This window comes from Salarias fasciatus, chromosome 6 (genome assembly GCF_902148845.1).
Source record: "Salarias fasciatus chromosome 6, fSalaFa1.1, whole genome shotgun sequence".
NCBI lineage: Eukaryota > Metazoa > Chordata > Actinopteri > Blenniiformes > Blenniidae > Salarias > Salarias fasciatus.
In genome coordinates, this window is record NC_043750.1 from 13985851 (window position 1) to 13998118 (window position 12268).

The 12268-nt window shown below is 42.9% G+C and overlaps 1 protein-coding gene across 1 annotated transcript; it reads left to right on the forward strand.

Moving 5' to 3' along the window:
• The first annotated feature begins 187 nt into the window (after positions 1-187).
• chic2 (cysteine-rich hydrophobic domain 2) lies at positions 188-5500 on the forward strand. The gene is made up of 6 exons (XM_030094585.1): positions 188-498; positions 1423-1477; positions 2078-2233; positions 2425-2481; positions 2570-2629; positions 3844-5500. Exons 1-6 carry the CDS (start codon positions 365-367, stop codon positions 3892-3894), a joined length of 513 nt encoding a protein of 170 aa, XP_029950445.1. The 5' UTR covers positions 188-364; the 3' UTR covers positions 3895-5500.
• Positions 5501-12268: the final 6768 nt, after the last annotated feature.

The window sequence follows — 12268 nt, forward strand, 5'->3', positions numbered from 1 at the left end:
AGATCAATTACAAAAAGGAACCGTACTTTAAGAACCCACCTTGACGGATTAATTAGAAATAACAGGCGCATTTTCCATGCCGTTCTAATTTTAGGGGGAATTTAAGTGACATCTCTAAATGAGCACATTTGTGTTTTATGGAAGAACGTGCTCACGTCTGTCCCCCTTCCGGTGTCGTCCGGTTACTGCGGCGGATGTTGATGTTTTGTTTCGGAGCGGAGCGATGTGAGCCGTCTCTCCCCGGGACTGCTGGCTATTCCGCGGCCGTTTTCCAGACCCCTTTCTGCGCGCTCTTGCCCCCGGGGTGAGGCCTCGCTGACCGCGGGGCGTCGTGTCTCTCCCGGCGTCCCTCCCGGGAGGCGCGATGATGGAGGACTTTGACGAGATCTACGAAGAGGAGGAGGAGGAAGAGGAGGACGAGGACAGGGCCGCGGAGGAGCAGCTCCTCAAGTACGCTCCGGACCCGGTGGTGGTGCGGGGGTCCGGCCACGTCACTGTGTAAGCGACCGGGCGACGCTCACGAGGGGGGGGGGGGGTCGACGTGAGAGTGGACCGGTACCGTGAGCCGGTGGTCGGCGGGGTTCTCCGGGGTTAAGCCCCGCCGATGGTGACCTAGCGGAGCCAGCTAGCTGCTAACTTAGCACCGAGCGAACTCTCGGAGTTAGCAGGAGTGGCTCCGCACACTCTGCCTTCGTTTTTATCTGCTCTTACACACATTGCTACTTTGACTGTAGAGCACACAACACTTCATGCTGTTATTTAAGCTGTTGTCACGTGTGTATCGATTCTACTTTAGAATACAAACTCTCGTGAGCTTCTCTGTATCGAGCATGGCAACTAAAGAAGCCATGAAGAGGACACATGATTTATAAAAGGTCTGTTAGCTGTTTAGCCTGTTTTGAAACAACCTGCATATCAGCTGTTTTTAACATGTATACATATATAAAATGTATTGTGAGAAAAAAGATCAAAAAACAGGGCTGTGTGTGTGTGTTAGGCTGATTTTACAATCTGCTCTGAAATACAGGTAAACCATGCTTTAGGGTGGGTTTCCATAAACAGTTAACACACATTCAATGATCTGGAAGACATAATGATGGTAGACTCTGGAGGGCAGGTGATGATTTTAATAATGAAGTTTGGGTTGAATTGTGAAACCAGAATGACTGATAAGTTCAGCTGGCAAGAAATGTAATTTCTTTCTGATTTTGTCACCATCTGAAGACTTCTGATTATTACTGTCTCTATTGAAGAATGGCTCACTTTAGCTGCAGACTCCCCTCCCATCTGATCACTTCTACTACAGGAAGCTACTTCTGTAAAACATCACCGATTGTTGATGCTGCAGTTATTACGCAATGTGCTTGTTCCATCTTTCGTTAAGAAAATAACAACCTGAATTATCGTCCATTCTCTCCACAGGTTTGGGCTCAGTAACAAATTTGAATCAGAATTTCCTTCAGCACTCACGGGAAAGGTAAGTGTTTCTCAGGGCGATGAGATGTTCCCCTTTCTCATTTAGTATTGTAACAAGATTTTCATGTTGACTGATGGTCAGCATCTCCACATCAGTGTGATTCACTGACGAAGGCTGGGCAGTTTGGGAAAAATATCTAACCGCTATTTTTCTGGCAGATACTCGGATTGCAATAACTTGTAAGTTTTCTCACAGTGATACTTAAAAGCTGTTCCCTAATTAACAAATGAGACCTAAAAAGATGGAAAACTGCTTCAGACAAGTGTTTATTTATTTTTAATTCACATTGACAATATTAAGAGGAAATGGCACAAAAACATCAAAAGGCTCCTTTCTTCTAATGAAAACTCCTGACTTGAATAAGCTCCTCTAAATGTTTCACACATTAAATTTATGCTGACAGGACAAAATTCTTCTTATTTTTTTTTAAGATGCTTTCACACCAGGTTTTCTCTCTGGGCCCAGCACAGCCCATATGGCATGCACGCCACTGATCCTGTGTGTTGTGGATATTTGTGCAGAACACAGCGTGAACCTGACATTTCAGTGCAAACACATAACACTGAAGCCAGCTATTTTCTGCATGTGTGCCCTGTTTAGGTGGCGCCCGAGGAATTCAAAGCCAGCATCAACCGTGTGAACAGCTGCCTGAGGAAGACGCTGCCGGTGAACGTGCGGTGGCTGCTGTGCGGCTGCCTCTGCTGCTGCTGCACGCTGGGCTTCAGCTTGTGGCCCGTTATCTGCCTCAGCAAGAGGGTGAGAGTCCTGTCTGCTCTGCGCTTCACTCATATCCACACGTCACAACACAGCAGTAAATCCAGAACGAGCATGTGTGTAAATGTGTAGTTAAGGTTAACTGCAAATAGGTTGATGCAGAGAAACAATTTCCCTGGCGGGAATAGCAAAACATGCTTAAAAATCATGTGATGTGACATTGATTTTTCCAGACGAGAAGATCGATAGAGAAACTTTTGGAGTGGGAGAACACCAGACTATACCACAAGGTGAGCTGTGACTCGACACGCTTTGATTCTGGACTTTGTTCACGTCTGATATGAAACTCATGTGAGAATTTTTGCATCCTGTTTGCAGTTGTGTTTGCATTGGAGGCTAAGTAAAAGGAAGTGTGAAACCAACAACATGATGGAATATGTAAGTAGAAGCTGCTGTAGGAATTCTGGTTCAAATAATTCTGCTGTAATATTGCAACTACTTCAGTGATATTATGCTGTGCATCATCTCCGTGCACCACTGGTGGCTTCAGGTGTAAATAAACAAAGCTACAGAGGATAAAGTTGTTATGGAAGCAGAAAGGAAGTGTCTACATCTGTTTAGGAATCTGTAAATTATTGTTTTGGTGAAGCGCTGGTCTCATCATCACATCTTTCCCTATAAGTCCTATCAGGACTTATTTTCATTCACTATTTCTAGTTGACATCAGGTGAGAGGTAGTTCTCTGGCTGGGGCAGGAAATCAGGTTTTTCTGTAAATGATATTATGACAAATGTTGTGCCATGTAGAGGAGGGCGCTCAAATCTCAATGCTTCAGTTGTTGAGCACTGAGAATTAAAGTTTTATAACAATTGTTACTGTTGAGTTTTCAACTCTCAAAGTTTTCTCTGATATTTTGTGATTTATTACACACTTTATCTGTAGTTAAACAAGGCTTTCATTCTCACAATTTGAAAGGAAAATGTTACAAATGTAAATGTTGGATTTGCAACAGTTTTTTTTTGTTTGATTCTGTGTTTTAATTCAGCTTATGAATTTTAATTCAGCTGTGATTAAAGATTGAACTCGGTCACAATTGGACCCTCTGAATTGAAATGAAAGGGATTTTTTTTTTTGCAGCCCTCACATTGATCAAAGTCGTCCTTCCTTTAAATGTCAGAATCTCTGAAGCGCCAGATGGGAAGAGAATGTCTGAGAGCTGTTTTGATCATAGGTAGTGCTACTTCATGGTAGCATTTCAGACATTAAGAAGTTCAGCGTTGTTGTCAGAAATTTGATTTGTTTAATATAACTTTTTTTTTCATTCTCATTAAAATTTCATTTAAAATCATCCAAGCTGTGAAGGCCTGGCAGGAGTTCGGTTTCCACCCACCAGCCGGTGAAGAAACTCTGTGGGAGCTGTGACATTAATGGACTTGATCACAACACTGCAGAGACTCTTTGAATCTGATACCACCGTGAGCAGGCCTGCACATTAATCCTAACTCTGCCAGCAGTGGCCTTGTCTGACCTGAAAAGTGATCGCTGCTTTGACGACTACTACTGCGACCTTGATAAAACTCTATACTGCTGTAACAGTGAACACTTTAATGCCTGATTCACTACTAATAAGGTTTTTCTCTTGTCACCTGCAGGTAATCCTAATAGAATTCCTACCTAAGATCCCCATCTTCAGACCGGACTAGGCTGACTGCAGCTGAATTCTAATCTCCACTGCTGCCCAGCTGAGTCACAATGGCTGTCAAGCTCCCCAATTTTAACCCTTGTTAAAATTACTCCAGTATTTGTGTTTACACTGATCCTCCCATTTTTCCTCTTGGACCTCTTCCCTTCCTCGCAGACCTTCTCTTTACAGCCTTGTTTACAAATCCAGCCGCCCTACACCTGTTCTTGGAGTGAGTCCCACTTTAAAGCGGTGACCTATTGGGCAACCCGGCACATGGCCTGCTGCCTGGCACCAGGAGAGGACCAGCAGTGGGAAGTGCTCGTGGATATTGGAACTAAAGCTGGATGATGGACTCTCTAATGGAGTTCTCTGAGCCACAACTGGAATATTTGTCACTTTTTTTTTTCTTTTTGTTCCCAAACCTTAAGCACACGACAATTAGAACATCATAAACACTTTAATATATCACACCGCCGGCATCACCTGCAAAAATACACCCCAGTGCTTTTTGTAACAGTTGGTTTGGTGCTCGACGTCCTGCGGGAGCAGCGGGACTGACCGGGAACTCCAGAGGAGTCTTCATCCAAATCCACGGAGTGGCGGACAGGGTGGTTTTTACAGGGACTCTTGGGGCCAGAGGCCAGAACAGCTGAACTCTACGGCGTCGCCTTTCACCTCCCAGACATCCTCCTCTCATTCACGTCTCCGCACTCCACTGTGCGTCACGCTAACCCAGTGACAATCACACACTCTGACTGTACTGTCCGCAGTATGAACGGCTGGATTTCGTCCGGGTGACGGGTGGGCTGTCTGCCTCCCAGCGTCTTCTGGGTCTCAGTGGAACAGTCAGCTGGGAAAGAGGCCACTGAAGATATAAAGAAAGAAACGTTTGTTTTAATACCTTTTTTTTCTTCTTTTTTTAATATCTCAAATTTTGTTTACTTTTATGTTGAGGCAGTTGATGCTCTTGAAAAGTGTGTATGGATGTGTGTGTAGCGGCCCCCTTGGAATCTCCCAGACGACGTCGATGAGCAGAGAGTTTCAACAGATGTTTCTTTATTTCTTCACAAGGAAGAATTACAATGAAATCCATGAACACCGTGAAAACTACAAGAAAGAATAAAACAAAACCCAATCCTTCCTTTTAGTTTCACAAAGATAATATACAACTGATTTTTACACAAATCCAAACAATCCATACAACTAAATACATTCTCCAGGGTTTAACCAACACAATATGTGCAAATAAATAAATGAATAAACAAACAAGGACACCCCAAAGCAAAACAACTCCCCATTTCCCACGATAGACAATATACATTTTCACCTCGTTTCTGCCTTTCCAAGGCGCCGGTTTGTTCAGCCGTTGGTTAATTGTTTTCGGATGTTTCAGATTCTTAGGATTCTTAATAATTGACTAAAAGTACAGACATGAACAACAATAAGTAAATGACATTAAAATTGTTACTAAACAATTTACCATATCAATCAATAAATATTCAAATGTATTTGTAGCGAAATGTTACCGATCTCTTCCGAGCAAGCGCCTCCGCGGAGCCATAGCAACTGACGCTTTACAAAAAAAAAAAAAGAGGGGGCTCAACGGAAGAGAAACGGTGTCCTTCAAAATAAGGGCATTTACACTCCCACCAAATCCTAGTACAATTAATGAACAAACACGTAAAGTAAAAAATTGTACAGGATTTCTTGAATCTAACAAATGAGATTTCACCAGGTAAGCAATCAGAAATAGCTATATTATCACATACAATACAGCGGTGCATGCAAAGTTCTTAATCCCTTTGTTGTAATCAGTTTTCAAGAAGAAGTACCAATTTTTGGATTGGTCTCTCAATCACTGATGGCTTAGAGAGAGGATCATTTTTCCTATGAGGCTTTCGCTCCCCAACTTGTACTTTAACCCGACGAACTAAGCCGTCACCACTTTGAACAGTATCTATCACTCGTCCCAGTTGCCACTGATTTCTTGGGAGGTTGTCATCTTTGATAATGACAATGTCATTCACCTTGAGGTTGCGTCGAGGTAAGTGCCATTTTTGCCTAAGGGATAGATTTGACAGATACTCCCTTTTCCAGCGACTCCAGAACTGTTCAATGAGATACTGAACTCTTCTCCACCTCTTTGTTGCGTACAGATCTTCCTTGACAAATTCTCCAGGGGGAGGAAGAGCAACCTTTGATTTCATCAAAATGAGATGATTTGGTGTTATAGGCTCCAAAGCCTGAGGATCATTGATTCCATTTACTGTTAATGGGCGACTGTTAACAATAGCCATGGCCTCGTATAGCAGTGTTCTGAGAGAGGCGTCATCAAGACGACCTGGGTATTGTGCAAACATCCCATTTAATACATTTCTTATGGTTCTAATTTGGCGCTCCCAGACCCCACCTGCATGACTGGCAGAGGGGGCATTAACGACAAATTCGCACTGTTTCTCAGCCAAGAAGACTTTCAGTAGGTTGGTGTCACATTGCTTAAGTGCGTTTTGAAACTCATTTTTGGCACCAATGAAATTAGACCCTTGATCACAGTGTAGTTGACGAACAGCTCCCCTCAGACTAATGAAGCATCTCAATGAGTTAATGAATGCATCTGTTGACAAATCTTCAAGCATTTCAATATGAACAGCTCGAGAGTACAGACACGTAAAGATTAAGCCATATCTTTTGTATTCTTTACGGGCCTTGTTTATAATGAAAGGTCCAAAACAATCCATGCCACTGTATGTGAAGGGTGCTGAGGCTTCAACGCGTTCTCTGGGAAGTTGAGCCATTTGTTGCTGTTCTGTTGGCCGTCGAAGTTTTCTGCAAGTCACACAGGTATGTATGAGCTTCGCAATCAGCTTGCTCCCACCAATCACCCATAATCCGTTTGCCCGAAGCTCCATTAGAGTCTGGTTTCGTCCTTGATGGTATGTCTTGGCATGGAAGTGGGACACAATTAGTTTAGTGATGTGACTGTTTTTCGGTAAGATGACTGGATGTTTGACTTTATGACAGAGGGATGATTGTTTCAATCTCCCACCAACACAGAGAAGTCCATTGTACCAGATAGGATCGAGTTTGAAAAGAGAGCTTGAGTTCGGAAGATTCCTTTTGCTCTGAAGCGTCTCTATCTCCTGTGAGAAGGCTCGCTGTTGTACAATCTTAATCACACTTTCAGCAGCCCTTTCACATTCATTAACAGTCACATGCTCACTGTTTTGTCTCTGTTTACACCTCAGCCTCTTGATTCTTGCAATCACTTTGACAATTCTCGTCCAGGAGGAGAAGTGACTCAGACGACTGAGGATGTCATCACAGTCTCTGACTTGAGTTGTGAGCACCTGGATTGTTTTGACTTCCGGATCTCCAACGAGTAACTCTGTTGGTGTGCTGGGTGTTAGCTGCAATTCACGCTCCCAGAGAAACTTTGGTCCTTGCAGCCAGTTTGTTGATTGAATGTCTGAAGCATTGAGACCTCGGGACGCGTGATCGGCTGGGTTTTCTGCAGTATCCACATAATGCCACTGACTGGGATCACTATTATCCCTTATTAGCTGGACGCGGTTTGCAACAAATATGTGGAACCTACGGGCATCATTATTAATGTACCCAAGCACAACTTGTGAATCTGTCCAAAAAACCTCATCATCGATTTTCATGTCAAGTTCACCCTTTAACATGGTGCTGACTTTTGTAGAAGTTACAGCTGCTGTGAGTTCCAGCCTCGGAATACTTGTAACCTTTGAGGGTGCAACCCTTGCTTTCGCCATTACAAGACTGCAATGGACCTCATCTTTGTCATTTTTGTATCTGAGATATGAACACGCACCATATCCCATGCAGCTAGCATCTGAGAAATGGTGTAACTCTACTCTGATGATGTTATTGAAGTCGTGTGGATGATAGCATCTTGGAATTGAGACCTCTCTTAGTTTGTGAAGACTATTTCTGAACTCCTCCCACCGTGGTTTCATGTCTTCTGGAAGTGGATCATCCCATCCTATGCCTCTATGACACAGCTCTTGGAGGATGCGCTTTCCCTTTAGGATGAATGGAGCGATGAAACCAAGTGGATCATAAAGAGAGGCAACAACAGATAGGCAGCCACGACGGGTTGCAGACTGGTCCTTCACATTGATATTGAAGCTGAAAGTGTCATTTTTAACTGACCATTGAATGCCAAGTGCGCGCTCTGTTGGAGTTGGATCCAGTTCCTGAGATGTCTTGGATGCTGCTCTTTCTGAAGGATCTAGGCATGTGAGAGCTGCTTCCTCATTTGAGTTGAATTTATGTAGGCTTAGGCCTCCCTTTTTACACAACTGTTGTGTCTCAGCAATCAATTTTTTGGCTTCCTCAACGGATGAGACACTGACTAAACCATCATCCACATAAAAGTTTTTCTCCACAAAAGTTGATGCTAGTGGATAGGTAGTTTTGTGCTGTTGTGCCAGATGTTTCAAGCCAAAATTGGCACACCCTGGAGATGAGGCCGCTCCAAAGAGATGAACTGTCATTCTGTACTCCTGTGGTTCCTTTTCTAGATCTCCATTTTTCCACCAGAGAAATTTCAGATAATTGCGAGATTCAGGGGTGACAGAGAATTGATAAAACATTGTCTTGATATCACATATAATGGCTACAATCTCTTTTCGGAAGCGACACAGAACTCCCACTAGAGGATTAATTAAATCGGGCCCAGTAAGCAGAGTGTTGTTCAGAGAAACACCATGGAATTTGGCTGAACAGTCAAATACTACTCTCAGTTTGTCTGGTTTTCTGGGATGATAGATGCCGTGATGTGGAAGGTACCATTCTGTCTCTCCTTTAGTTGTTGCAGGAGCAGGTTCTGCGTCACCATTTTTAATTGTCTCCTCCATGAATGTTTTGTATTGTTCATAATATTGTTTGTTGGCCTTCAATTTTTTCTTGAGAGACTGCAGGCGGAGTGCGGCTAACCTCTTGTTGTTTGGTAAATTGGGTGGACTGTTGCCCTTGAAAGGTAGAGGTATCTCATAATGGCCATCCTCTTTCTGTGTGATGTGGTTGCTGAGGAACTGTATGAACCGAACATCATCCTGGGACACATATTTCTCTTCGTAAGTTCTCTCAGTGAAGTCTAATTCTAGTGCCTTTAAAACATCTGAGGTTGAAGGAGTTGGCAGCTCTTTTACTGTGAGCCGATGCACAAAGCTCTGACCTCGTCTGTCTAGGTGGGGATATGATGAGCCTATGATACTCCATCCTAGTTCTGATCTCTGCGCAAATGGTTGATTTTTGTCACCAACGATAACCTCAAGAGGAGCTAGTGCTGATGGACAGTCATATCCAATCAGGAGTCCAACATCACAGTCCTGAAGGGGTGGTAGTTTATCTGCTAAGTGTTTGAGATGAGGCCATAGTATTGCAGTTTCCATTGTTGGGACATATGACTTATCTACTGGAATGAAGTCTCGACTGTAGGCCTGATGTAGTTGGATGTGATTCTCAGAGTGGAACCCTCGAACTTGTAAATCACGGACATTCTTACTTGATATGATTGAGTCAATTGCTGTCATCGTGCTGAGTTTTAGTTTTACTGGTTGGGCATTAACATTTAGTTTGTCAAGTACATCTTCTAAGACAAATGTTGAGTCACTCTGTGTGTCCAATATTGCATATGTCAGTACTTCTCTGTGTGGCTCTTGCACTGTAGACACAAAGACTGGAACAATGCTTGAGGTAGCGGAAGCGCTTCGTGTTGCTGCATGGGACATGACTCTGTGTGTTTCCTGACTTGTACGATCTTCTGTGGGAGAGGAGCTACTGATTGTTGTTTCTACAGGCCTTTGTTTCCTGTCATCATGCAAGCAGGTTGGGTGACGACGACTGCATGTGTTGCATGTGTGTCGCCTCTTGCAGTCTTTGGTCATGTGACCCTTTCTCAGGCATCCAAAGCAGAGCCGATTTTCAATTATAAATGCTCTTTTGTCTTCACCACTTTTTGCTGCAAATGTGGGACATTTTGTAATGTTATGAGTTTCACTTTTACATACAGAGCAAGGTGATTTTAGTTTACTGCTGCTTGTGTCTTGTTTTTCTTGAGTCAAACTCTTTGTTTGTGTATTTGTGTTGAAGGATTTGACTTTTCTAGTCAGTTTTTCATGTGTGGCCTTAAAATCCTTTGATAATGAAGAAGCAATTGGGTTACAAACGATACGCGCTTCTTTGCTCAGGAACTCTGTGAAGCATGAAAATTCTGGATAGTTTCCAGTTGTATCGAGTTCATCAACAACAATTCGACTCCACTTGCGCACGATCCAATCTGGCAGTTTTTGGAGCAACTTGTAGTTTTCCTCACAATCATTTAGGATAGCCAGACCTTTCACGTGTGGGATCGCTTCAGCACAGCCTTGGAGGAAGTCAGTGAACTCTCGTAGTGCTAGTGGGTCATTTGCATTGATTTTTGGCCATTTCATGAGCTTGTCTCGGAAAGCTTTTTGAATGATGAATGGGTTCCCATATCTGTCTTGTAAGACTTTCCATGCTCCTTTGTAAGCGTTCTCTGAATCTCTATAGAAGAAGCCTTCCACAGCTTTGCGTGCTTCTCCAGCAAGATAATTTTTGAGATAAAACATTTTTTCGCTTGGTGGGAGGGGTTTGCTGTCGATGAGGGTTATAAATGACATCTTCCAATCTGTAAAACTTAGTGGGTCACCACTGAATGTTGTTGGTTGAGGAACTGGCAAGCGGTTCATGCTTAATGAGCTGGCAATTGCTTGGGCTAGACTGACAGATTCTTGGGTCGTTGTCATTTCAGGAGCTGCACGGTGAGCTTGGAATGAGGCAGCATCTGGATTCAATTGAGGTTTCGTTTCCATTCTATAGTGAACAGAGTTAGTTACATCATTAATGTCCTCAACATAGTTTTTGAAACCTTCAAAATTGTCATATGCTCTTACACGAGCTGCTGCTATAGCAATATCCTTTTCTGCTTGCAACTGTTGCAACTTTGCTCTCTCTTGTTCCAATTTTTGTTGCATCTCAACCTCTTTTTGTTTCATTTCTGTCAACATTTTTGCCTCCTTAAGTTTCCAGTCACTTTCTAACTTGTGGAGATGTGCTTGCTGTGCTTGAATTTCTTTCATGGCCTTTGAATGTTCCAGCTTAGCGGCAAGTTCTGCTTGTGCATCTACTCTGCTGCTGTGGGTACTTGCTGAGCTGGAGTGGTTGCTTGATCTCTCCGATGACTCTGATGAGCTTACAGTTTCAGTTCTGGTGTGGCCAAAGACAGATCCATACTCATCTTTGTTTAGTGTTTCTCTTACTCTTTCCTTCTCAAGTTGATCATTAAAATCTTGATTAACAGTCTCTAGACGGTTAGTTATGAGGCCATGAATTTCCTTGGTTAGCGTAACACAGGCATCCATTTTTTTGACAATCTCTGGTGTGGTGTGACTGTTACGCAGAATAGGTTCATACTGCTGGCGTACGGCATCATGTTTTGTTTGAATTTCTTCCTGTAATCTATTCAGATCTTCTAATAAGCAGGAAGTCTTCAGCTTTGTTCTAGTCTCCCTGGCTGCCAGCTTCCACGAGTCGTAGGACTTGTTAAATGTTTTCTCACGTTTTTTGATGTCTCGATCATACATCTCTTGGCCTTTCTCTGTTAGTTTCCTTTCACGTGAGCTTGACCTGACTGATGTGCCTGTAGGATTGTCTGTCTTTTCTACTGGAAGCGACATTTCTGTTTGTTTGTTTCACTGTTTTGAGTTGAGTTTGCCCTTTGATTGCTCTGTGCCTGTATTCACACTTGTAAGCTGTAGTTATCCCTTACCACAGAGTAATATTATGTCAGGCATTCACAAAATATGAACATTCAAAGGAAATTTTGCATCAACAGTGACACCAAGCATTAATAGTTAAAGCGCTTCATCCTTCTGCTTTTTCATAAACAAACATCTTATCAATGGTTCCTTCACAGACACATGTACCAGTTTTTCTGAATGTTCAACAGTTTGAGAAGTGTTCAGAACTGGGTGTCTCACGAATTTTGTTGACCTCACAATATTGTTTATATCAAAGTCCTTTCAGTTATGCCATAAGTTTGCGTGTATGTGTCATGGTCCTTTTATAATCCTCTTCTTTTCTTGACGTCCAGAGTCTCTTTGCCGTCTGTAGTTGTACCTCAAAGCTGCAGACAAGGATGGCAGGGCTGGTGTAGAGACGAGTTTTCACTGTAGCGGCCCCCTTGGAATCTCCCAGACGACGTCGATGAGCAGAGAGTTTCAACAGATGTTTCTTTATTTCTTCACAAGGAAGAATTACAATGAAATCCATGAACACCGTGAAAACTACAAGAAAGAATAAAACAAAACCCAATCCTTCCTTTTAGTTTCACAAAGATAATA

Coding starts and splice junctions, on each gene's coding strand:
- chic2 (XM_030094585.1), top strand. CDS start 365: ATGATGGAGGACTTTGACGAGATCTACGAAGAGGAGGAGGAGGAAGAG. Junction 499..1,422: donor GGGTCCGGCCACGTCACTGT/GTAAGCGACCGG, acceptor TTCTCTCCACAG/GTTTGGGCTCAGTAACAAAT. Junction 2,482..2,569: donor ACACCAGACTATACCACAAG/GTGAGCTGTGAC, acceptor TCCTGTTTGCAG/TTGTGTTTGCATTGGAGGCT.